This window comes from Thamnophis elegans, chromosome Z, assembly GCF_009769535.1.
Source record: "Thamnophis elegans isolate rThaEle1 chromosome Z, rThaEle1.pri, whole genome shotgun sequence".
Classification (NCBI taxonomy): Eukaryota; Metazoa; Chordata; class Lepidosauria; order Squamata; family Colubridae; genus Thamnophis; species Thamnophis elegans.
Genome location: NC_045558.1, coordinates 37,890,435 through 37,918,124, shown reverse-complemented (window position 1 = coordinate 37,918,124; position 27,690 = coordinate 37,890,435). Strand labels below are relative to the sequence as shown.

Genomic DNA, 27,690 nt, shown 5'->3' with positions numbered 1-27,690 from the left:
GTCGTTAAGCAATTATGCAATTCATTAAGCTGATGAAGTCTCAGGTAAGGAGAATAGAGTTGCAAGGGGCGGGGAATAACTTAGAAGGCTTCACTCAGGAGCTGAAAATATTTGCTATCAAAATGCAAGTAGTCCCCAAATGAACAGAAGCAGTGTTTTGGATGTGGCCCACCTAGGGTCTTCCAAGGCCTCTCCACAAACCTGACGCACAGTGTGCTGCTTCCTTTACTGCACTTACTGCTCTCTAATTGGATTTCAGCGCCTTTCATCTGTATCTATGTGAAAAAACGTTTTGCAAAGGCCAGAAGCACTTCATAGATCACCCTCTCCAAAGCCATTATAATTCTGAACTATTGTTAAACAAATCGTTGGAAGTCAGGACTACCTGTGTATAACATGCTTCCATTTATTTTAACTACTATACTATGTCTTGCCCCCAAGCTGTATCGTTTAGATACTGTTATTCCTGTTTTCTAGACTGCTGTAACTAATATATTTTACATTTCAAAATGTGATCACTCTTTTCCATATTTGGAGTGGCAGAGTAATTTCATAAATGAACAGATGAAGAGAACCAGTGGGTTCTAGATATTTGAAAATGAAATCCAGAACTGAACAGAATACATGGAGATAAATGAATAATATATATTACACTTTATTTATAAACATCAAATAATTTGAACATTAGCATTCTGATTCAATAGTATTAAAAAAAAATCAGCTAATGTCATAACATATGGCATAGAATCTGTTTACTTGAAGGACCACCTATCGCCAATAACATCTGTCCAACCAATTCTATTTTGCAGGGTTGGTACATTATGATTTATTTTAATTAAACAATGTCATTTATCAAGACCTTGGAAGCATATCTCTTCTGTAGCAGTTCCTTCCCTCTGGAAGGAGGCTCCAAGGCTTCTCCTAATATCTGGATGGCTTCCAATTTGCTGTTGTTTAGAAAATCCATGAAGTCAGAAAGAGAGAGAGAGATCCCTTGCTTTATCACATTTTCTATCTCTTAACTTTATCTTAACATTTATTTATTTTATTGTCATTTCTTTATTTGATTGTTAGGAGTTGCCCAAAGTAGTTGAGAATTGGGCAATATAAAGGTTTAATGAGTTGTTGCATAGTCAGCCTGGATTTCCCTGGTAGACTGGATTTCCCATTTTTATACTCACATTGAGTCCTTCCCAAGAACCTAGAATAGGCAGATGTTGTTATATGTACAACAATGCGATATCACAGCTGTCACTTCTTTAGCTTACATGGGCCTTCATATAAATCAAGGTCTGCCCCAGAACTAGAATGTAATAATGTATCAGTCTAGAATACATGCCAATCCAAGCATTCAATTCAAATGTTCCTTTTGTAATTGCTAGATGGAATTTTTGTCAATGCACAGATTTTCTAAGTTGTGTCCAATTATTATTATTTATGATTATCATATTCTGGACATTCAGTATGAGAGATAAAACAGGCAATTGCAAACTATGAGGAGTTAATTCTGAAATTATATTTTGCTTTCCTCCTTACCAGCATTCTCTATATAGATCTGTCATTACTTACTCCTACATGGATATTCTCTTACAGTATCTCAAAGTAAAATATGTATATAGTAAGCATTTGCCTGAATTAAAATTTATAGTTGTCTAACGGGCTAATAAGGTTTTATGGTTCACAATTTTCCTTTTAATTTTCTCCCAGCTTTCCAGAACACCACTTTATTTATACATACATACATACACACACACACACACACAAACAAACAAACAAACAAATCATCTGTTAATGAGGCTATGAGCTATGATGTAGAAGGTTTCTGCTGAAAGAGACAAATGGAGGCTTCTATGATTGATGTAAATAACTCATTGATTTCCAACTATTTGGCCTCAGTTGAAGAACTTTGCTCAGTAGCAGAGGAAAAACCATATTTTGCCCTAAGAAATTTGCTGTCAGAATGTAGCAGAGCACATTCTGGGAATTGAATACAGAGGTGGATAAAGAACAAAAAAGAATCTATCTGATGCGGTAATGCTCACTATGAGTATGTGATTAGGATGTTTTATATTCAAGATAATTGAATATGAATGCTTTATATTTATACCATGTATTATTTTTACTAATGATTTTGTGTTACTAGTCTCCAAAATAGTGTTATGTTTTCCAACATGCATTATTGGATGACTATAATCATGTCCTCATAGATTTCTGCAAGCGTGGTAAATGTTTTCCTCTTCAGGTGGACACATTTGTAAATCCACTGCGTAACTCTATGAGAAATGTTTCAAATGCTGTCAAGTCCATCCCTGACAGCTTCACAGAGGGGATGACAAAAATGTCAGACAACATGGGCAAAATATCAGAAAGATTGGGACAAGATATAAAGCAATCATTTTTCAAGGTAAGAATGTACTAAATAAGACAACACAGTTTGTACTGTTTTAGGTTACTTCAATTAAACAAATAAGAAAAGAGCAGGTGAAAAGTTGAATATGTTAATTATTGGTAAAACACTAGTAAATTATTTTATTGTAGAGCTAAAAATATAGTAAATTACCCTGAAAAGAAGCAGACCTGAAGATCAAAGCTGTTTTGAATTTATTCTAAAATAAAAGATGCAACTGGGAAATTTATTAAGAAATTCAGAGGAAATCTGCTGTAGGCACATAATGATCTACCATATTTACCTGATTTTTTGAGTTTTTATGATGTTCTATACGATACCTGAGTTCATAGATTAAATGTTTATTTAAAAAATGGTAGCTTATTAATAATAGAAAACTAATTTAGAATTTATCTGCATTATCATTTCTTAATAATGTAAATAAATCTCAAATCAGTGTTTTCTACTCCTAATAACCTATCTTTTTTCATTAAAATAATTACAAATGTATTTTTTATGTTCTACCTTCCATTCAGAAGTTCATTTTTTTAAAAAAACGTTAAAGTTAAAAAAACTTTGAAAAGCAGAAAATTATCTGGAAAAAATGAATCTGTATTAATAAAATTATGCCTTATAATAGTTACTTAATCTCTCCGAGTTCACCAGTTTAAAAAATATATAGAAGAAAGCAGGAATAAAAAAGAAATAAAATAATTAATTTTGAGCAGTGTGTGTATAATAATAAGTTATATTTCTGGCCAATTCTGCCATTCATCTGTCATTCTTCATTCCAAGTAACGGGACACCAAATTCTATTGCCCTTGCTGCATAGTAACATCCCTGCTGTAGCTGCTTAGTCTACTTACTGGGGTAGCAATGAAATACTCCAAACTAGTGACAGTGAGAATTTCAAATTGCCTTTTCTAGTCAAGGCTTTTGCAAGAGCTGAAGAGTCTAGACCTCTGATGGCGAATCTATGGCACGCGTGCCACAGGTGGCAGGCAGAGCCATATTTGCTGGCATGCCAGCCTTCAGCTCCCACATGCATGTGCACGCCAGCCAGTTGATTTTCCACCCTTCCATAGGGCTGGGGGAGGCCATTTTTGCCCTTCCCAGGCTTCAGGAAAGCCTCTGAAGGCTGGGGAGTTCAAAAAACGCCCCAAATGGGCCAACTGGAAGTTCGTTCCCGGACTTCTGGTTGGGCCGTTGGTGATGTTTTTCGACCTCCCCAGGCTTCAGAGAAGCCTTCCGAGGCTGGAGAGGGTGAAAAACAGGCCCAACAGTTCGCCATCACTGATCTAGACTGTCATGACAACCATGGACCCAACTAATTTACTGAGAGTCTCATGTATTTAAGTGATCCAGGCTAAATGAATAGATACAACATGGAAGTGGAAGGAATCAAGCTTAGCCCATTGTCATGGACAGACCCCTCTGTGATTGCTATTTGCAATGGGATCTTTCCCATTATGAAAAATAACCTATTATGTTGGTCCTCCTCCAGTTCATAATAGATAAAGAGCTTTGAGAATTTCCTCAGGATGAGGTAACCAGTTTGCTCAAAGCTGTACAATGATATAAGGAAATTATTATGGAACTTGACCACATTACATTACAGCATCCTCTGTCTTCTCACATATCCAATTACATCTTGTGTAGTAATTACAATTCCTGAATTGGGAGCCCTTGTTTATTGGAGTTATCTATTATTGTCTGAGTAGTCACATGTTATGAAAATGTAGTTGCTGAAAGCTTTTCAAGAATAACTGTACACTGTATTAGAGTAATCCAAATGAAAAGTGAATCATCTATGCCCTACTCACTTTACATTTGGATTACTCTAATACAGTCTGAATGGGGTTACCCTTCAAAAGCTTTACACAAAAACATTGACATAAAATGTGACTACTCAGGCAATAATAGATAACTCCAATGCTTCAGAAGCTCAAGTTCTAGATACAAATCAGGCTCTAGTTGTCTAGTTGTTAAAGCCCTACATAGCTATAGACAGTGATCTGAGGAATACTATATCCTATATGTATATGCCCATCCAGTCAGATTAAATAGGGTCAGATTCTTCATATCCTGTCTACATAAGAAAGCCATTTAACAAAGACTTGAAAATGGGCATTTTTCTAGGGCTGTTCCTATATCTGGAATTTTTCCTCATGGTCAGCATTTTCATTCTATCCCAAAGGTGCTTTTTCAGGAGGCAACTGGACTTTGCTGTTTTGTTTTTTCTTTTGAATGCGTTTTGGTTCTCATCCAAGAAATTTTCTTCAGCTCTGACAGGATAGTGGGGAATGGAAGGATTTATATTCCTTGCAAACAGCTGGTAATTTGCATCCTTTTAGAGAGTCATTGAAACACTTGGAGGTTATCTGTGTCTTCAAGGTCACCCGAGTAGTTATCCTGATTCCCGCAGTCTGCAATTTTTCCTCTGGAAATCCATTCCTACTCCCACACCATTCAAAGGGTGGTTCATCCCAAATTACATAGATAGATAAAAGACTGTAGAGATTCTCTGTCATGAAGGAGGCAATTGGACTTTCTTGGGGGGTTTTTTTTTTTGCCTCCTTAAAAAGCCCCCTTTTAAGGAGACAACCATGACTTGATTGGCTGAGAACCTGTACAGAAACTCCATTCTGTGTTCATGAGAGCAGTTAAACTAAACCCAGAATGGAGCATACTGTGTCTGAAGTATTGAATTTGGCAGATTACATATCTTTTTAGAACATAGTTTTGATTCCTTATATGATATATTTCATTTGTATGTTTGTTCTTTTTGAGGATAAATATGTTTTGGGTTTGGTGATCATTGTTAGCTGTCTAGTACCATTGGGAACAAACAGCATATAGATTAATTAAATAATATCTGTTGCTTTGAAGGAACATTTTTATCGTCAAAGCAACTAGTAAACTACATATAAAGAGCAGGGTTTTTTGTGTAAAAATCTCATTTTGATACAATTGGGTGAGAAATAATTATAATAAATAAATAATTCTCACACTTAAATTATAAGCATTGATAATTAATTTTTTCTTAAACCCATAACAGCTTCTGGGTTAAGTTGAAACTTTTTAATGATTTATAAACATTTATATAAATTAGAACAAAATTTTTGTGCTACACATATATACAGATATAATATGTGGGTGTTTTGTGTCTGAAAACATACATGCAGACATATACAATTATCATATTTGTTTGACATTTATAATTGCTCAGTTTAGAAGTTTGCTTAGGTACATTTGATATCCCAAATGAATTTTAGTGAGACTAACGAATCATGTTATAAGTTGTTTGTTGTTGTTGTTGTTGTTGTTGTTTTAAATAGAACTACTGTATTAAAAAAGCCTTAATTTTGATCCAAAATGTAATTTTATACTTGGATATTATGGAAACTTCTACTTCTCACACTTTACAATTTCTTCACATTTCTTTTTCACTGTATAAGAATGGTACACATTATCAGCAACGGCAAATTCTATTAAATTATCCTGACTTTATGTCAAACCTACTTTCCTGTTATAACATATTTTCATTTAACCTGTCTTTGCAGTACTTCTTAGAGATTGGTATGCTCTTTGTTCAGTGCCTGAGTTTTATGGTTCAGTGTAGATATAAATAAGTTAGGCCTGATTTTAGACAGGCTAGATATACACAACTCAGATCTATACTAAAATTGCTGGATGGGACATATCTGAAGCAATTTGTTTTCTTTCATTTTTTTCAATAGCCTTGCTTTCATCAATCGTTTACCTATCCCTGAATAAAATATACTTATTCCATTTGGCCTTGTCATTGCTAACCTACCTTTGCTCTGCACATATGAATGCATCTTTCTTTTTAAAGATTATTTAAATATTTGAATAAATAAATTTAAATGACTAAATAAAAAGGAAAAGAGATGCTAATTGCAATTGAATATGTTTTCATTTTTCTCTTGTTATATTGATAAGATTTGTAAATTTACAAATACAGGTCTCATTAACTGTACAAATTACATTTGCATAAGTCAAAAATATTATTGGTTAAACTATACTAAAATGAAAACATTATATAATTGATGTCAATATTACATTATACCTTGGTTTAAATTATAAAATCATTGTATAATGTCATATATGCTATATTAGATTGTATTTGATAAATTCAATTTTATTTGTATGTTCTATATGTTGCTATATATTAATAAGTATAAAAATGTGGCTGGTTATCATTTGACTACAGATAATAATAGCATATTTCAAATTGTGATTTCTTTTAACTTTGATTTACATATAAGTAAGAGTTTTTAACATATATATGTCTGTTATAAAATACAATTTTGAGTTACATTTTGTTACCCTGTATTTTTAAATGATTCTGTCTTTTATAATTTCTTTTCCCTGCCTGGAATATTTAGGAACCTCCTTTAATGCAGAAGACATATGTTGATCCTAAACATTGTCGAGTTGCAGCACATCTAGATGATAATGTGAGTTAATTGTTTGATTGATTAGTTTCAACAGAAATCAGGCTTAATTACAAAATAGCAAATTGTATAGTCTATTTATTCATTGGAGTGTATCCAACTTTTCATAACAATCTATTTATTTTATAAATTCTTACTGTGCGTGAACAATGTTCTTTTTTTTAACTTCAAATCCTTGTGTCTTATGGTGGACCCTTAGAAAATTTATTTCAATTGTGAAAGCTGTGCATCTTAACAAGGCAGTTTCTTCACAAAGACAAGCCCTGAATGCATGAGCATTGTCCCCTAGATGAAAACATAATAAGATATAAAAACAAATAGCAGCAGAATAAATGTTTTGTATTTCAGAACTTTGGTAAAAAAAAATGAACATTCAATTTCAAATAATTATTGTATATTTATAAAGTCAAAAATTATATTATGAATAATTTATTCAGGTAATACTTAATACAGAGTCCCTTAGTTGAATTTAATAAATAAAAAAATTAAAATATATACCAATTTATTGTTTATTTTAAAATTAGGGATACTTCAAGTTGGATTCTCCATTTCCTTCAAGGTTAAGTAATAGTTGTAGTTATAATTAATGTATATAGATAATGAGGATTATCTTCATTATTTGACATACAGGTAGAAATTTATGACAACCCCTTTTAATCAGTGGGGGAATGGTTAATGGTGATTCTTTCTACAACTTTGGAACATTCTTTTTCTGCCTGTGGCTTGCTTATATTTTCTAAAACAAAACAGATCCTTAGGTCAGGTGTAAAATCCACAAAAAGGTGCAAGATTCAAAGAAGACTTGGTCTGTGATAGTCATGCAGAACTGATTGAGCATTTCTTTTGATTTTGACTTCCATGACTATACAAAAGAAGCATTTTCAGGATATTTATAATCTATCAGCAAATGATTATTTTATCACTTACTATGAAACTTTAGGTAATAAATATTCCAAATCTGTGATCCTCTACTTTCCCAAATTCCAAATATATGAAATAAATTGAAAGACATTTTATCTTATTGAGAATACAAATCCACAAGATTATCAGTGATTATGGATACATTTGTCATGGTTCAGATTTCTGCACCTGTTCTATACTTTACATTTTTATTGCCACATTAAAGCATTCCAGTTGGTATTACTGTTTACTTACTGTGACTGTGACATTGCCAAATTACCTACTTCATCCCAGAAGTTCTATATGTTTATGAGTTTGTATGTTGTTCTTTTTAATATTATAGATTTATCTATATACCTTGTTTGGATTAATTTTGAACTCTGTAATTTTCTGTGTTCTGACTTCATTATTGATACATTCATTCCCTAATTCATGGTACATTGGTATAATATGGTATTATAATGGTAATGGAATAATGGTATACCATACTGGGCACATTGATTGGTGCTTATTGTATTGTATTTGTATTACAGCATTTCATAATCCATTGTGCATTTTATTGGTTCAGAAAATGCTTTTTAGATGTGTAAAAAATTATATGTAAAGGGGCATCAGAATGCTAAAAAGATTTGTCTGAAGTTAACATTTCTAAAGCATTTTGATATTGAAGTTTCAATTTGCAATATGCCACAGTGCTGTGAACTTTAAAGGTGATGAGAAAAGTAATAAATTTCAATAGATAATTGCAAAGCCATGATATACCCCAAGAAGTTCTTTACCTCCCTCATTTATTTTCAAAACATACCGTATTTTTCGGAGTATAAGACACACCTTTTTTCCTCAAAAAAGAGGCTGAAAATTTGGGTGCTTCTTATACATCGAATACAGCATTTTTTGCCTCCCGAAGTCACGCCCCTTTCACCAAATGGTGTATAGCCTTATTAAGGCTTTCAGAGAACTCCTGGGGGCTGGGGAGGGCAGAAATAAGCAAAAAATGGGCCGTTTTTTGCAACCCCACCCAGCCTCCAGCAGCATTCTATAAGCTTCCATAAGGCTACGCATGCATTTTTTTTTGACAAAAACCAGGCCCGTTTTTGTGAAAAATGGGCCATTTTTTGCTCTCCCCCCCCCCAGGCTATTCATGCCTTTTATGTGAAAAAAACAGGCCCATTTTCGCTAAAAACGGGCCATTTTTTGGGAGGTTTGCAGAGTATAAAACCTTTTTTTTCTTTTGGAAAGCTCTTTAACTGATGAGAACTACACTGATCAAATGCTGTGTGAGCAGAAACAAAGTCACCGATTTCCTTCTCCAGCACACGGATAATTAAATCTGGAAACATCTCCCTACCTACCTACTGTATTTCTCTCTCTATCCCTCTACCTATCTACTCTCTCTCTCCCTACGTGTCTACTGTATTTCTCTCCCTCTCTCTCCCTCTACCTACCTACCTACTCTCTCTCTCTTTCCCTACGTATCTACTGTATTTCTCTCTCTGTTCCTCTACCTACCTACCTACCTACCTACCTACTCGCTGTCTCCCTTCCTATCTACTGTATTTCTCTCTCTATCTCTTTCTATTTCTCTCTCTATCCCTCTACCTGCCTACCAAACACACACTCTCCCTACCTACCTACTGTATTTCTCTATCTATCTCTATTTCTCTCTCTCTCTCTCTATCCCTTTATGTACCTACCTACTGTATTTCTCTTTATTTCTCTCCCTCTGTATCTCTCTAGCTACCTACCTACTTTTTAAAATTTTTCCTTTTCAAAACCTTGGTGCGTCTTATACTCCAGTGCGCCTTAGACTCCGAAAAATTGTATTGTATTTCATTAGTTTTTCAGAAAACATATTGGTAGAAATATAGGTGAACTATTACTAAATGTACAGTTGTTCACATAATAGCTTTTAAAAGTAACACTATGTAATGAATTATTAGAAAGTTTTTTATGTGTCTCACAAAAGTGTAAAATGGGGATCCTTTTTAAATTTTTAGTGTTAAATATTAGTAGTTATATTTTGATATATTTTGAATCCTTAAAAACATTTTGAATCACACTGGTAAAAGACCGCAGTAAAGTTTTCTATCTATAAATGTTTAGAATCCTTATGCTTCCACTCCATTTAACAAAATCTGCTTTATAGGGCTAATGATCCTTTCAAATAGTGTCTACTGTTGTGTAGAGCATATCATTTGCTCCAGCACTGTGTGGGTAGAAAATTTATGGATTCAGAAGACCAAAATGGTTTATTGGAAAAGCAAAAGAATAACAACTTCTATTGAAAAGCAATAAACGTTCATGGCCATGGCAACAAAATAAGAAGTTACAACATTCAATATAGAGTGTGAAAACAGTTCAGAATCTTACATTGCTCCATTCTTTTCCTAGATTAGATCAACTGGTGGATTTCACCTTTCCTAGGTGGGTCTGTGCTGAAGCTTATTCTAAGGAAGGGCCTGTGAAGTACTAATAAATAAACTACTAATAAAATTGTTTGTACTTCTAATTAAGTAGGTCTTAAGGCCTTGTCCAGTGGTCCTCTGCATGCATAAATAGAAGGGAAGCTTATATGAAAGTTAAACAGGAAAATAAGAGCTATCATTTATTTTTCCTTCATTACAGTATTCTACAACAGTAGCCTTACAGTGTCATAGGAATCTTTGGAAAGAAAACATGTGGAAAATTATCTCATTTTTATGTCATTATCTGCTAGATCAAGTAGGGATTAATTTTACTTGAAAGAATAAATATTACTGGATCTAATCCAATATAGTTGCTTGAACATAAGAATTCTAGTATTAATAAACATTTTTAACAAACCAGCAATTTAATGTTGTTTAAGTTAAGTAATCTTTTTGTCTTTAAACAGTGAGTACTCCATTATATTTTATTAGGTAGAAGACAATGTACCTCTTAAAATAATGCTGCTACTCATGGATGAAATATTCGATCTGAAGGAGAGAAATCAGTGGCTACGACGGAATATCAAAAATTTGCTTCAGCAGCTTATTAGAGCAATGCATGGATATACAATAAATAAGTACTTTTTTCATTTCCTTATTCTTAAAAAACTGTGCATTAGTGGAAAAGATACAAATCTATGCTCCCACTTTTAAACATCAATTATATGAATATGGCTGTACAGGTAGTCCACAACTTACAGCAATTCATTTAGTGACCATTCAAAGTTACAACAGGCTGAAAAAAGTGATGTATGACCATTTTTCATACTTACGACCATTGTAGCATCACGTGATTTACATTTTGGATGCTTGGCACTGTTTATGATGGTTACAGTGTCCTGGGGCCATGGGATCCCCTTTTGCAAATAAGCAAAATCAATGTGAAAACCAAGTTCACTTAACAATTGGGTTACTAATTTAACCATTGCAGTGAAGAACTGTTATGGCACAGTGGTTAGAATGCAGTACTGCAGGCTACTTCTGCTGATCACTGCCAGCAGTTTGACAGTTTGGGTCTCACTGGCTCAAGGTTGACTCAGCCTTTCTTCCTTATGAGGTTGGTAAAATGAGGTCCCATATTATTGGGGGCAATATGCTGACGCTGTAAACTGCTTAGAGAGAGTTGTAAAGCACTGTTAAGCGGTGTATAACTCTAAGTGCTATTGCTATTCACTTGACAAATATGAAAAGTTGTAAAATAGAGCAAAACTCGCTATCATATTTCCAGCTCCGGGATGCAGATGGATCCTGGTAAAATGCGAGCTGTGTTGGAGTGACAGGCACTCAAAATGCAGAGACATCTGTAAAGCTTCCTTAGCTTTGCCAACTTTTATCGGCAGTTTATTCCATCATTTGCCAGGGTGGCATTGCCATTGACTGAATTACTCCACACAAAGTATACATCAACAAAGCCATGCCCTGGCCAACTGCTCCAGTGAACAGGGGAGTCTCAATGGGCCTTCGAAATATTGAAAGCCCTATTTGCTAGAGAGCCAATCTTGAAATACCCCGACCTGAAACAGCTGTTTGTCATCCAGGCTGACGCGAGTGATGTGGCTGTGAGACAAGTTGTAAAATGGAGCAAAACTTACTTAACAAATTTCTCACTTAGCAACATAAATTCTTGGCTCAATTGTGATTGTAAGTTGAGGACTACTTGTATTGTGAATTAGAGAATGAATATGATATGAATAACTGCTTTTCTCATATTGCTGGGCCTGCAGAGAATAGACAAAGGAAAGAAGAATTTGCCTGAGCAATTGAGTATCCTTCTGTTTCATAATTGTTTCATCAGACTCCATACTTCACACCAGCAGTATTTACAGTGGGAAGATTTAAACAATATAGCAATATAACCAAGCTTTACTTTTTGTATATATAACACCAATACAATGCAGAAGGGTGGAGCTCCAACATGCTTAATGTTTTTGATGTCCCTGTCTACCAAGAGCCTATCAGATGACATACTTGTATGGATAGGACCTGGAGAAAGTTGATAATATTTTATCTGCTGGGCATGCAGATGGATATGGAGAAGCTGATTCATCACATAATGATGACCAGCCCTATTGGGCTTTAAAGGACTTTTAAAACAACAGCAAACAGTGCAATTCCCAAAGCATTGAGGATATCCTTAGAATTCATCAATCACCATCTGAGTGCTGAATTTTTGTAAAACTTCTTCAGGAGCAGCTCCTTATAGATTATATTATGATATTCTTAAAACAAATAACTAGGGCATGAGTAATTGAATACTCTCTTGACATTTATTGCTCCATCTTTCTGAATAAACTAATACATAAATAGATGCTCTGTTTTCTTGTTACAAATAGAAGCTGAGGTTCCATTGCTGCTTATGGTCCAGTCTTTTTTATGTATTTAATAAAACTAAAATAGCAATTTGTGCCCTATCTTCCTATATATCTGGTTGCATTTAGATGGGAAACCAAGAGTGAAATTATCATTAAATTAAGTTTCATCATAAATATCAAGATTAGCTGTTTCTAATTCTCAGTAATTATATGACATTAGTAAGCCACAAAGAAAGCTCATAGGAGCTTTCGGTATTCTGAATACTGTGCAAATATGTTTTCAGACAGCATATTAACAAAATGTAAAAATACTTTAGCAATTGTATCCGCAATAAATTTGTTACAACAGAGGATATGTATCTGTCAAAGGTAAATATAAATGGAGCATATACCCTTCTATTCTCTTTTTTTCACTATTGTTATATTTTTGATTCTTTGTCACAAGGAGTTTTTAAAATTATCGTGAAGTAGGTTGGATTCATTTGTAGTTGACCTTAGAGGTGTTCTTGTGACTTTAATGGAACCCAGGTTCAAGTAATTTAGTTTGGCTACAGATATATAAAAGCAAACACTTATTTCAAAATTATTAATTCAGACATTTTATTTCTTTCAGAAAAATAGTTGATCATGTTGATTGGATGACATCTCCTGAACAAGTAGCAGATGCAGTTAAACGGTTTAGGTAGGTCTTTAAAACAAAGACAGGTTCCCTTAAAGTTAATTTTAGTGGTTACAAGATATTTTTTTCTTCAATAGAGCTTACTAAGACTTAACATATTATTAGCCATTTACAAAAAGATTTACTTTGTAGAAAGTAACTGATTTGTAAAATAATACAAAAAGAAAAGAAGGTGTAAAAACCCTCCTCAGTAAAAATTCAAGCTTTTACTTCTGATTAAATGCAATAGCTTTACAATTACTCCTCATTTGGTAACTACCTTGGTTAACAAATTCACAAATGCAACATTCAGGTATACAGTAAATTAAAAATCATTTTCTGATCAATGCATACATTTATCACTAAATTTCTGGTACTTGACTACAAAAGTGTAAAAACTGTGTAAACTGTGTAAAACTGATCAATATCTGGTCAATTTCAGGCAATAGTAGCAGCTGGCCAGAGAGTTCAATCAGTTAAGGTCATAAAAATGAGCTTGCTAATTTGCAGTTAGTGCTTTTTAGAGAAGCACTATGCTGCTGAAAAGGGCAGATCAGGAAGAGTTAGCTTGTTTAATCAATTCATCTACTTGTGAGGAGGCAAAAAATGAGAGGGGGGGGAGAGAATGTCACACACACAGGATACCATAAGAAAGAATTTTATCTGAATAACGTGGCAACAACCATCTCTTTCACACAGTTATGTGTTCACTTAACAACCAATCATTGGAAAGAAATATAATCACTAAATGAAGAGAGAGTGTATGTAACTTTTCATATACCATCTAGCTAGATTTTATTGATTCCTGAGCTTAATATTGTTTCATTGGGCTCCACCTTATAAGTTGGAGCACAGTCATATGCGTAATGCCAAAGATATTATAAATTCAGTAAATCACTCAAAAGCTTAGTCTAATAATGCACATATATTTATCAAGAAAAAAAAACATTCAAGTTCTGTGGTTTTTTTTCATGCAAACCAGGCAAAATGTATTTGGTAACAGCACTATTTTCAGATATTGGAATTCTAAAATGATAGTCATTTTAATAAGTAGATTTGTCTCTTTCTAGAGATGCCTTTTGGCCAAATGGCATTTTAGCTGAAACTGTTCCACACAGAGATCATTCAATCAGAATGCGAACACGAATTGCTGCAAAAACAAAACTGCTGGGAGTAATGCCTGGTACGTGAAATGTATTAAACTAATGAACAGATATAGGAAATACCATCAAATGTAATAACTAAATAAAATCTTGTTTTCCCTCCATGTAAATGATGTTTTATAAAACAAGTGGAGAAATAATACTTGTATTAAAAAGGTAATATTTCTTGAATGTAATATTAAACTTTTTACAGAATCTATTTTAAACGGTATTTTTAATAATTTATAATCAGAAATTCATTCCATTAATGTATATGTGAAAATGAAGATAAAACTTCTACTGAAGTTTGTTTTGTGGTTTATCTAGATGAGTTGAAGCATATCCTTGGTGCTGAGACAACAAGAAAAGGCATTCTCCGAGTCTTTGAAATGTTCCAGCATACTCAGCTAAATAAGAGAATGGTATATGTTTTCCTGGAAGGCTTCTTGGAAACTTTATTTTCAGAGTATGGATTCCATGATCTCTTCAAAAAATTGCATTCACGTTCAAAACAGATGCAGGTATATAAACATAAACTACAATCTACACAATCATCTTATTTACAGAAAAGGTGACACTCTCTACTGTAATTTGCCCAAAACCTGGGCATGTTCTCTGGGGTTTAAAACTCATACTGTTATTCTCACACCAATCTTTTAGAATCGTATATTAGATCATTAATACATACATAAGAATTGTGGTTGTTCTCATTTTTCATCACTAATGCAACCACTATCATGATTTGGATTCATGTGTTTTAAATGATTTGGTGTATCTTTGTGTAACATTGAGAAGACTACTAGTCTGCTGTGAAAATCACTGTCTCTTCCGAATCTTATAGATTGTAATTGCGAACAATAAAAAATTCTATGTTGGGTCCATTGATTAAAGTAAAGCACAACTTCTAGGATGGAAATAGAGGACTTGACTGCTTTGCTTGGAACTAGGAGATTGTGCAATGTGAGAATCAAGTGTGATTTGATTTGTATTATGAGTGTCTCTTAGCTCTGCAGAAGTTGGACTAGCATGATAAGAAGTCTAGTGACAAATGGTTGTAAAAAAATCTATGCTTTCCAATTATTTTTCCAAATTAAGTTTAATATGTGGAAAACCTTTATGAACTTAAGAAACACTTAGTTCAAGTTTTACTAGACAGTGGAATAGGGTAGGAAAAAAAACCATAGGTTTAAGGGTCTTGATATATTCTTCAAATTACTTCTTTCAGGGGTACATATAACTTTTAAATGAAAAGGCTCAAAACAATATTTAAAATTAAACCAAGAGTTAGTACATTTATTTCTTTGTTAGTAATCTGGGAGATTGGGAAAGAAGCAAAGTACTATGCTCTTGACATTAGGATCTTCTTTTTAAAAAATAATAATCCTATTTGACCTTAAAGAAATCACTCTGATACATTCACCTCAGCTGGTAAAACACTAAAATGAATTGTTACTGATTATTGTTACTGATGTGAAAGTCTTGCAGACTTGCTTTTAATGTTTTTGCATAATATAAATTTTAAAAAATATTTTCTACATGGAATGTCCTATCTGTTTTCTTTATTTCCAGCATAATGTCTAATTATGAATGAAGTAATAATCGTTTGGACTTGAATTTACATTTTTGTTTCCTAATTTTTCTTCAAGAATCCCTGACACCACCAAAAAGTACAGTTTATTTGTTTCAATTTCAAAATAATATATTATGTAGTCTATTTAAAAAGATTTTTAAATCCCTAAGAATAGCCAAACTACAATATGTACTATTAATATACTATTCTTATATTGAACCTTTTCATTAAGAACATATGGTTCATTAACATGATTTCTTTTGAAGAAATGTTTGACTTTTGAGTGTAAATACTATTGTATTTGCAAAGATCTTGTAACTGAAGTTACTATTTACATTCAGGAGAAAATAATCTGCAGCTTCAAAATAAATGAAAAGTGAGCAGCATTGCTTTAAGTTTTTACATGTTTCATTTAATTTCATTTCATTTATTGAATTTCTAGGCCGCCCAATCCCAAAGGACTCCGGGCAGTTTACAGAAATGAAAAATTAAAATTATTAAAAATTATTAAAAATTTCATTATGTTCATTATAAGAAGCATGTGCTAAATCGCAATTGTGGCTTTTAAAAAATATATCATTACAGATCTATATACTATATGTGTAAGTATCTTTTAGTGGTACCAGGATAGTTTAAAATAAAATACATGAAATATCATTTCCTGTCTATCATGCCCCATGCTTCTAAATATAGATAACTGTTGACCTTTAATAAATTTCTGGTTTTTGATTTTTTTTTCTTTTTCCCATTTCTTAATGAAAAGTTAAAAATAGTTTGGCTGTACAAATAATAATGAGATTTAGATATATAAATGTTTCTATTTAAAAAAAACACAAAATTATTTTACATAGAAAAATAGGACCCCAGTCCATGGTCCTAGCATTCTGGTGTTCTTTGCATTTTAACTGAAGGAATATTGGATCCTTTGAATTACCCCTGCAGTGTAAACTTTCATCCTCTCAACAGGTATATTTGACCTCTAAATGTCCTTGTATTCCAGGCAGTTGATTTTTAAAGTGTGGGCAACCAGAATCTACATAGACCATCAGACAAAGGAAGCCCAATGAGAGACAAATTAGAACTATCCTTCGATTTCTTACTTGAACTTGAAATAATTCTTGTAGATTTTCTCAGATCTAAAATACAAATGGACAAATCTCAGTCAGTAAAATAGAATGTATCTCTTATCCATGAATATCATCTGTAGGTTTTAGGATTATTCTCAGTAGTTAACTTTAGAAATTTATTTCATAGCCAATAAACTATTGCATTAAGGAAACATAATATGTCTTTTATGTTAATAGTTACTATACCATAGTGTTTTGTCATCTGTATTTAATTTCAAAATGAGCCTACAGGGAGTTAGCATGTTATATACATTGCCCTAATAAATGATTATAATTAACTCACATGTGATCCATTGACATTACATGAACTGTAGCCCATCATTTTATACCCTTTAGCGCATCCACAGAATTTACGTTATTGCTGCAGATAATTAGTCACACAGATCCCAGCCTGAGAATGCTATGACTAGCCTCTAAAAATAAATGTGCCATTGTCCAACAAATGCATTTAGCCTTAATTTAAGAGAATGGATAGTAAGGTTGAATATTCATATAGTTCATCCTCAAGCTTCTGCCTCTGGTATTGCTACGATTAAACAATTTTAATGCTGCCAGAAAGTGTAATAATTTTAAAAAATAAAATATGAACTCCACTCTCAATTCCAACTTTAGTGCAATATTTTCATGTAATGCATGTGTATTTGAATAATTGTAAAAAAACATTTTTAAGGTTTTGAGATCAAGGGTAAACTATATTAATAATGTATAATATTCAGTTATTGCTGCTGTGTTGGCTTATCTAACGACTTGTTTTAAAAGTCTGGTTTGTCACTCCTTGAAAATCTTTTCTATGCTCAAAAAAGCATAGTTCTTACTTTGCAAGGAGCAAAATCTAAAGAGCACATCAACATGTAGAAGATATATAAGTGACATGTGCATAAAATTGTATAGTATGTGTCAACTGCGTGCCTAATGGTTCTATCAATATGCTTTTCTTTAAAGAAAAAAATGGGTAAATGGAATGCCATATTCTCTTTTGTTCTGAACAGCTGAAAACTCTAAATTTTTATTTGGAGTTTCCATTATGTTTTGTCCAACGAAGGAGCTTGGAAAAAAAATACACTAATAAAGCATTAACAAGAAATATTTGCATTTGACCCATTTATTTGCCTTGTGTAAAAAATTTACAATCTATGAGGTAACAACAATGTATTTCTAATATTAACAGTTAAATTCTGTGTCCTAATAATGGATTTTGATTCCTGCTAAAAGAACAAATTGTGATTTAGCTATATTTAGAAATCATTTATTTTGGCAAATGTACTAAGTATGATAGTTATTTAGAACAAACATACACAAGCTTATGTGGACCTGTAGTTCAATTACACTTACTATAAAGTGGTAGAAATGTATTAGGACAAACAAAGATCCTTTAGCTGTTTTTTCCTCTTAAACTTTGTTTTTCACAGCTGTGGTTTGAGTGCTGGGACTCTTGCTTTGCTTGGTATCTATAAACCCTCCAGCTATTTCAGATTCATCTTAGAACAAACAATAAAGAGTTATTTCAATCGATCAATCAGAATGTAGCTGGAAGGGACCTTGGAGATCTTCTACACCAGCCCCCCTGCTCAAGCAGCCTATACCATTTCAAATAGGTGCTTGCCTTCATCGATAAAGCTCCTACAGCTTTCGAAGGCAAACTGTTCCACTTATTAATTGTCCTCACTGCTAGGACGTTTCTCCTTAATTCCAGGTTGCTCCTCTCCTTGATTAGTTTCCATCTATTGTTGCTTGTCTAGCCTTCTGGTACTTTGGAAAATAATTGTCCCCTTTTTTGGGGGGCAGCCCCCAAATACTGGAATACTGTTATCATGTCATCCCTAGTCGTCCTTTTCACTAGACTAGCCATACCCAATTCCTGCAACCTTTCTTCATATATTTTTGCCTCCAAAAATCCTGAACTACAAATATTCTCTTGCTTTGGTACAATTCCCATTCTTTTAGTACAATTGCCATGTTAGCCAATTTCGATATAGAGTTGCCAAGAAAATGACATTGATATCACTTAGAATCAAGGGTTGATTATTATCTAAGGATTTCTTTTAAAACTCTGATTTGTCACTTTTTGTTAACACCCCCCGTGTGCTAAAATGCTTATTTTAAAAGGAATAAACTTGAAATAGCAATTAAAATATAGTTATCCAGTTATTTATTGAAATTAATTAAGTTCATAAGAACAAATCTGATGCATTAGGCTCTAGAATGCAGGACTTTTACAACTATCTTTTGCAGAACTCTAGAGCTTAACAAGCTTCCAAGAAACTAAGGTCACACAATACAAATTTCAATCTACTGTAGTTGTTTGTTTATTAGTTTGTTTGTTTATTAGTTTGTTTGTTTCTTTATTTGTTTGGGTTCTTGATTTCAGGAAAAAAAGTTTTTAGCTAGCTGGTTCCACAAGCCGAAAAAGGTGATATCATCCGTTCTAATACGATCCTAAGAAGGTTTGAAGGTTGGGAATTTTCATTACATCCAGTAACAAGCAATGACAAAACCAATCTTAGGATACAATGAAACAGAAAGATTTTGTGATCAGATCATTTCATTAAGAAATGTATTATACAAAGTAGCTTTCCTATTGAACTTGTCTATTGCATCAATACCTTTAAATCTAACCAAAACATGTTCCCAAAACAAAATGGGGCTTTGCAAAATAAATCACGTATAAAGTAAGTGATGAAGGTAAACTAATGAACAAGTAAACTAAATTTCTGCATACTCAAATCAGTTTTCCACTTTAATTTCTAGATGAAAACCAGAAAGTGCTTACATTAAATACAATAATCATTTCCATAATTTCTGTGATAAACTACATGATAAGTTAGAACCAGCCACACAATTTTCAAAAATTCATTTCCCTGAAATTTTTAAGTATATGGTACTTATTTACCAATTAGATTTACAAATCTAAGATGGATTCTAAATTAATTAATTTAAAAACAAGTAAAATAAAACAAGATTTTAAAAAATAATTATGTGAATATAAATTATATTACTATGGTGTTGCTTTTTTATTACAACCAACATATTCTGTTATCAACAGGGTTTGATCATTTCTGAGTATCTTACTATTTTAAAAAATAAGTTCCTGCTTTTTTAAATAGGGAATTTATAAAGGGTCACAGCAGCATTAAATCTGTTCTAATTCAATCTAGCTGCTAATCATACAAAGAACAAAGAAAGTGCAACCAAATATGGACTAAATGTCAGTTGGCACCTGTTTTCACCATCACAAATTGTTTTTATTCTCACTGCATTTTACACCTCTTAATTTAATTTGTGTCTGGTCCTCTCTCATTCCAGCTGTCCAATGTTATAAAGCATCCACTCCTACCAGTATTATCAAGGGTATTGCAGGTTCCACCCAGTGAGCCAAGAAATTCAAAAGTGTTAACACAGAGACTGCAATTCTATTGTATATTCTACTTGATGGTAATTCAATTCCCAACCTGAAATGGAACTAATATATTTTAATCCAGCTGCCAATTTTCCTATTGTAACAAAAGATACTATATATAAACTTGAAATGCAAAATTACCCTATCTGGTTTTGTAGAGAATAATAATCCTTTGGTGTTGCTTTCAACATCTTGATTATATTCCTATTTACTTGGAAAACATTTAATTGCAGTACTACCATCTCAAATAATGATTATATAAGGATCACTAAAGACCAGAAAACCAACATCCTTCATCCCCCTCGCCTGCCAGACCTGTGTAGCATTTGACAAATCTATACATTGAGAAACATGCCTACACAATGTGTGCGTGTGTGTGTGTGTGGATAGATAGATAGACAGACACACACACACACACACACAATACATACATATATGTTTACTTTTTCCAACTGTTCATTGTTATTAATAAAGATTAACAAACTTTATGAAACAAAAAACAGAGTTGGAAGGGCCTTGGTGATCTTTTAGTCCAACCAACCCCCTGCTTAGGCAGGAAACCCTACACCACTTCAGACAAATGGTTATGCAATATCTTCTTAAAAACTTTCAATGTTTAGTGATGCCAGCCATTAGAAGAGAAGTTTTCAGAGGTAATCATCTTAATATTATGCAATCAAACCAAAACAAGTTTAAGGACATATAAGAATCAACAAATGTATGAATACAAAACATTTCATATTCATTTCAACACATCTAAATATACAGCAAAATTATATATAATGTAAAATTATATATTTATAAACATCATTTTTAATGTTCTTTTGGTTATCTCTTATTTTGGAGATAAATGTATTCTTCTCCAAAAATCAAATGTTAAGTCATAATTATTCTTTATGAAATCTATTGTGTATATACATGTGTGAGAGAGACAGTATATGCACCTTTCTCAGCTGCTTAAGTTTCTACAAACAATAATTGGATTTTGAGACAACTGATTGAGGTGTGACTTGGAATTTTTGCTTTGATCATTCAATACATCATTTAATGAGGAGAGCACTTGCAGATGTAAATTCCAGCTGCTGACTTTTTGGTTACATCTTACCCGAAGAGCACCTGCTAAGGGTTGAGTAATTATTTTGAAGTTACATGCTAAGCTTTTAAATGAGAGCTGGTTCCAATATATTTGATTGATACGAGAAAACAAGCATCATGCTTAGTTTGAAATATTTCCATTGCATATTTAAGTTATGGGAAATATATAAACGAGTTAAATAAATAATTGCTGGCCAATGATATTTCAAGCTGAGTAAGTTACAATAAACATATTTCAGTGTTTTACTGTTGCTACAGTTGTTCTTTCTATGTTAACTTATCCAGGTAGCATAGATTGACATTTAGGCATATCCTAAAAACACATTCTTTTTATTTAGTATAAGCTAATAGTATGGAATTTTATTTCTTGCTTTAAGAGAAAAAGCTGAGTATATATTAATTTATTCAAAGGAAATTTGGAAAACATAGTTATGGAAAACGGTTCTACTAATTACTTGGTCTTAAATATTCCATCCCTTACTTCTAGTACCATATTGCAATTCTCAGAAAATTTCTTTTAAGTGAAGCCAGATACTATGATCAAAGTTTTTTTTTAAAAAAAATGATATACCCTAGGAATAAAGTGATCAATTCCAATTTTCTTTGGAAGTGGTCTTGGCAGTTCATTTTTCATACATGGTTTTAATTTCACTTTTTGAATCTTCTGTGTTAGTTAGTTTTTTATTCTTAACAGTTGACCAGTTAGGCTTAATGTTGATTTATTTTAACCTCTAATGGACTGGGTTTTTTCTTTTTTCTTTTGATTTATGTTGTTTTGAATAATTTTGGTTCTCCATAAAAAAGCATGGGAATGCCCTTGAATAGTGAAGGGTTAATGCATTTTGTTATCCAATATCTAAGGGGCTGTCAGTTTATTCTACAAAACACTTGAAGGTAGAAGTTAGAAGCAATGGATGGAGAGAACCAATCTAGAAATAAGCGGAAATTTCCTAACACTTAGAACAATTAATTAGTAGAGCTATTTGTCTTCTGAAGTTGTGGGTATTCTATCGCAGAAGATCTATAACAGGTGTGTTAAACTCAATTTCACTGAGGGCCGCATTAGGGTTGTATTTGACCTTGGGGCACAGAGTAGGCATGGCCAGGGTAGGCATGGCCAGTTTGATGTCACTCGTGTCAGGGGCACCTTTAGTGGCACAAACACTTTGCCAGAGAAAACAGGATCCCGAACTCCATTTTCAGCTGCAACAGCCTCCTGCAATCCTCTGCCAGTGAAAATGGAGTTGAGGAGGACCGCATGTTGTTGTCTCATCTCCATGTCGCCCCGAGCTCCATTTTTGCTGGCAGAGGCACTGCAGGCCAGTCCTTCGCTGTTTCTAGGGTGGCCCTATGGGCCAGTTCTAAGCACCCCATGGGCCAGATCCGGTCCCCAGGCCTCGAGTTTGACACCCTGGTCTATAAGAATACAAAGGCAACTACTTCTCTGAAATGGTATAGGATCTCCTATTTAAGCAAGAAGGATGGAAGATTAGAAAAGAGAACCTGTGTATTATACAGATTTAGACTGCTACACAGAACTATTTCTTTGCACTTAGAATCTTTTGGGAAAGTAGTCAACTAATAAATACATGGAATCAATTCTGCATTTCTGATGAGTTATGACACTATAGGGAATATTTAAAGCTGATTCCCAAGATACAGCTCTGCTGAATCTTTCATCAAGTTTGATACTGATGAAATAACGTCTCCCCAAATGCATTATTATTAATAATAATAATAATAATATTGAGACCATTTAGAACTGTATTAAGGCAGGTGTTAGAAATATGTAGCTAAAAATAAAGCTCACCTGCTGAAGTTTAAAAATATACCATTTTTTTTAATATGCTTATTCATATATTATTTATTTTGATTTATTTTGATTTTTGTTGCCAGAAAAGGAGATTAGGGGAATCAAATTACAAAAGTATCCTATCTCTAAGAACTTAAAAAGTAATTATTAATTTCTTCTAAGTTTTTCATTTTTTTCATCAAAGTGAACATCTAATATTTGGGGAAAAGATTTGAATCACTATGAAAGTTCATTGATGGGCTATACACATTAGGTGAAGTCATAATATGCACTGCTTGGCCCTGACTTTGAATGTATAAATTTAATCACAGTGATCTATAGTTAATAAAACAATTTATCAAACCACTGCTGAGCAAGCTACTGCTTTTAGAATAAAGTATGAACCCAATTTTGTTTGCCTCTTTCTACATAGTTTTCTAGACTATGAAAATCTAACTCTTCTCCATAAAAGATACCCTACAAAATAAGTGTTATAAAGGAAGCCCTCATTTTAAAACCACATGGGGACCGTACTTGTTTTTAATCATCTTTTTGCCACAGTATTAAGCTCTACTTAATAATTAAAAAAACTTCTCTACTCTAAAAAGGCTTAGCAAAAGAAAAGATAAATTCATTATCAATTTTTGCTATGTCATTACATATCCAGAGCAACATCTGAAAAGACTGAAAACTTGAGAACACAAGAAAGTCAGTCCAGCAGGTCACTTGGAGTTAAACCATATTTAGTTTATATAACAAAATGAGCATTTTAAATTTGTCTTGGAAAATCACCTGCAACCAACATACTGTAGTTATTTCAACACAAGTTGAAGAGTACTAGTAAACCTCAAACTAGCAGCATTCTAGACCAGTTGTAAATTCAAGATTGTTTTTAAGAACAGTCCCATTAATGCCATGTATCACTAATGCTGGGTCTCTTTCTTCTTTAAGTGGCAGTATAATTAAAGTTGATAAATAATACTCCTTTCCTAACAAATTCCTGGAATTTGCCCTCTGGAACGAACTCCCCGCAGAGATTCGGACCCTCACCTCCCTTCAGGCATTCCGTAAAGCCGTTAAAACCTGGCTGTTCCGGCAGGCCTGGGATTGACGAGTTCCCTTCCCCGCTCGAATTGTGTGACTGTTGATTGTTTTTAAAAATTGTTTTCTCTGTATCTGCTTGTTGTGTTGCCTTGTCTGTACTACCCCCCCCCCCGGGTTTGTTAGCTGCCCTGAGTCCCTCCGGGTGTAGGGCGGCATAGAAATGAAATAAACCTAAAGCTATAACCTATCTCACTTGGAAATCAAGGACCCAGAGTATGGACGAAGAATGGAGAGGCCAATCAAGCACAGTAATCCCACGGTCATTGAACCAGTTTTTGGTGCTTTTGGCAAAAGTTGCTCTCATCAGAAAAGAGGACTTTGGACCACTGAGCAACAGAACTTTGGACCACTGTGTTTCATTAAGACAAGAGTCAACGCAGCCGTCTACCAGGAGATTTTGGAGCACTTCATGCTTCCTTCCGCAGACAAGTTTTATGGGAATGCTGACTTCATTTTCCAGCTGCCGCCACTGCCAAAAGCACCAAAACCTGGTTCAATGACTGTGGGATTATTGTGCTTGATTGGCCAGCAAACTCATCTTACCTGAATCATCCCATAGAGAATCTATGGGGCATTGCCAAGAGAAAGAGATTTAGAGATTTAGAGATTTATTAATATTTGTAGGCCGCCCTTTTCCCTGAGGGGACTCAGGGCGGCTCACATAAAATAGGGGAAGGGGAGATACAGACATTAAGATAAGACATATAATAAAATAATAAACAACATACATTCATCATTCGGGAGGGGAATTATCCTTGTCCCCAGGCCTGACGGGCGAGCCAGTTCTTCAAGGCTGTGCGGAAGGCCTGGACGGTGGCGAGGGTGCGAATCTCTACGGGGAGCTCGTTCCAAAGGGTCGGGGCTACTACTGAGAAGGCCCTCCTCCTTGTAGTTGCCAGCCGACACTGGCTGGCCGATGGTATACGGAGGAGGCCTAATCTATGTGATCTTATTGGTCGCAGGGATGTAATTGAAAGATGAGAAACATGAGACCGAACAATGCAGAAGAGCTGAAGGCTCTCATGCTTTGCATGTAATGAGTCATCTCATATATTAGTTTCACCTTTTAAGTTGCATTACTGAAATAAATGAACTTTTGCACAATATTCTAATTTTTCACCTGTATAACCTTATAGGAATGTCTGGGTACCTTAGATATACTACTATTAAACATTATACAGGAAAAGAAATAAAAGGTCTAAAAATAAAAATATATATATAAAGTTCAAGCACTTGCAGATGGTCTAGTATTTATCCTAGAAGAACCATTAGAAACAAGATCTAAATTAATACAAAAAAAACCCAGAAGAATTTGGCAAGGTAGCAAGTCTCAAAATCAATAAGCAAAACAAAGATAATAAAAATATCTTACTAAAAACAGGAGAAAGAATTGGAGGGAAATGGGCATGCAGATGACAAAGAAGGTGAAATATTTGGGAATTTGGCTAACAGGAAAATGTTCATCGATCAAAGAAGATGATTATAACAAGATTATGCAACAAATAAAAAAAGATCTGGAAAATTGGAAAAAAACTGCAATTTTCACTTACAGGGAGAATAACTGCAATCAAAATGAATGTATTACTGAAATTTCTGTTTCTTTTCAAAGTAGTACCAATAAACTAGGGAAAAAATTCTTCAAAGAATTAAAAAACTAACAACAAAATTCATTTGGCTAGGGGAAAAAACCCACATATCAAATTAAAACTATTACAGGATAGTATAGAGAAAGGATGTTTCGGGCTCCCAGATTGGGAGCTTTACTATCAGGCAGCCACTCTCACATGGCTAAAAGATTAGATAAACCTAAAGAATAAAAGAATTTTAACCATAGGACACGACCTACAATTTGCCATGCTTTCATATGGGATGGGAAAAACAATAAACAGTTACTTCCAAATACACCAAATTTGAAATACTCTATTACAAACAAGGCAAAAATGTAAAAGAAATCACTATAATAAAGTACCAATTTGGCTATTAACTATGGAAGCATTAATATGTCCAAATGCAAAGGTGGGTTCCCAGTTTAGCCTGGTTCGGTCAAATGGCCAAACCTGTAGCGGAATTCAGGCCTGGGTTGCAGAACTGGCAGTGACCCAGGCCTGCCATGCCCCCTAATTGGTTCCATCGCTGGGCTGACACCATTTTGGTTTTTAGTGACTGCGCCAGGGGTGGGTTTCAGGAGGTATGCCCCAGTACACCTGTACCCCTTCATGAAATTTAGTGTGCCTTCGCGTACCCGTTCTTCTGGAGGCCACTTACCGGAACACTCTCTCCCTTGGACCACCCTAACTTGGTCCCCCCACCGGCCAAGTCGCCACTCGCTTGCACTGCCAGGTCCTCTTGCCCTGCCCACCCACTTCCTTTGCCGGAGAGGAGGATTGGGAGAAATAGCATCACTGCTAAAGAACCATCGGCAAGAAAAGGGGGTGGATTTTCCTGCAGCCAGTTCTTTCTTTGGAATCGCAGCACAGACGCCCCCTCCCAGAATTGCAAGGCTGAAGACTTTGGATTGAGCCTTTTGGCAGATAGGTGTGTGTGTGCCTGTTTCTTCTTTGGCTGTTGGAAAAGCCACGTGGGTGCGCTCCCTTCTCTAACAGCCGCCTGGTTTCCTATGAAGCGGGGGGGGGGGGAATCCTTCAAATGAAGGAAAAACATGGATTCCTTCTCCTCCACCCCATTGGAAACCAGGCGGCTGTCAAAGAGAAGGGAGAAAGGACAGGCTGAAGGAAAAGCCTGCCGATTGTTCTTTATTGGGATTGCAGCACTAGAAACACATCCCCAAAAGGCTGAATCCAAAGCCTTCAGCCTTGCAATCCTGGGAGGGGCGTCTGTGCTGCGATTCCAAAGAAAGAATGGTCTGTGTGCCTGTATGTGTGTATGTGTGAGAGAGAGATCCGATCCAACCTCGGACAGTTATCCAGGCCTGGCAGCAATGTTTCCTCCATCTCCCCCCCTCTCTCTCTCACACACACAAACACACACAGGTCCCTCACCCCCCCCCCAAGGCAGCCACATCCCTTCACTAACCTGCTTACCTCCTCTATTCTCAACTGCCATGTTCAGGGCAAGAAAAGAAAACATACAAAATGTTCTTCAGATGGCAGTTGCCACCAGCAAGATTAGCGAAAATGTTTTCAAACGGACTGCTGAAAATGCCCTCAAAGAAATCCAGTTTGACATCCTTGGCCTAAGGTATCAAGCTAGAAACCAGGAGGCTATGAGTTCTAATCCTATCATAGGCACAAAGCCAGCTTAGTG

General features: G+C 34.4%; 1 protein-coding gene across 3 annotated transcripts in view; it reads left to right on the top strand.

The window, feature by feature from the left end:
* Positions 1-17,159, top strand: part of SNX13 (sorting nexin 13) — a 114,113-nt gene extending 96,954 nt beyond the window's left edge. For 2 of the 3 annotated variants that reach the window (XM_032234936.1, XM_032234937.1), the window contains exons 21-26: positions 2,243-2,404; positions 6,796-6,867; positions 10,662-10,807; positions 13,155-13,223; positions 14,270-14,382; positions 14,669-17,159. In XM_032234936.1, coding sequence (XP_032090827.1) covers positions 2,243-2,404; positions 6,796-6,867; positions 10,662-10,807; positions 13,155-13,223; positions 14,270-14,382; positions 14,669-14,916 — 810 coding nt within the window. In that variant the 3' untranslated portion in view covers positions 14,917-17,159. The remainder of the gene's footprint in view (positions 1-2,242; positions 2,405-6,795; positions 6,868-10,661; positions 10,808-13,154; positions 13,224-14,269; positions 14,383-14,668) is intronic. The other variant, XM_032234938.1, reaches the window with a different exon arrangement.
* The last annotated feature ends 10,531 nt before the right edge of the window (positions 17,160-27,690 follow it).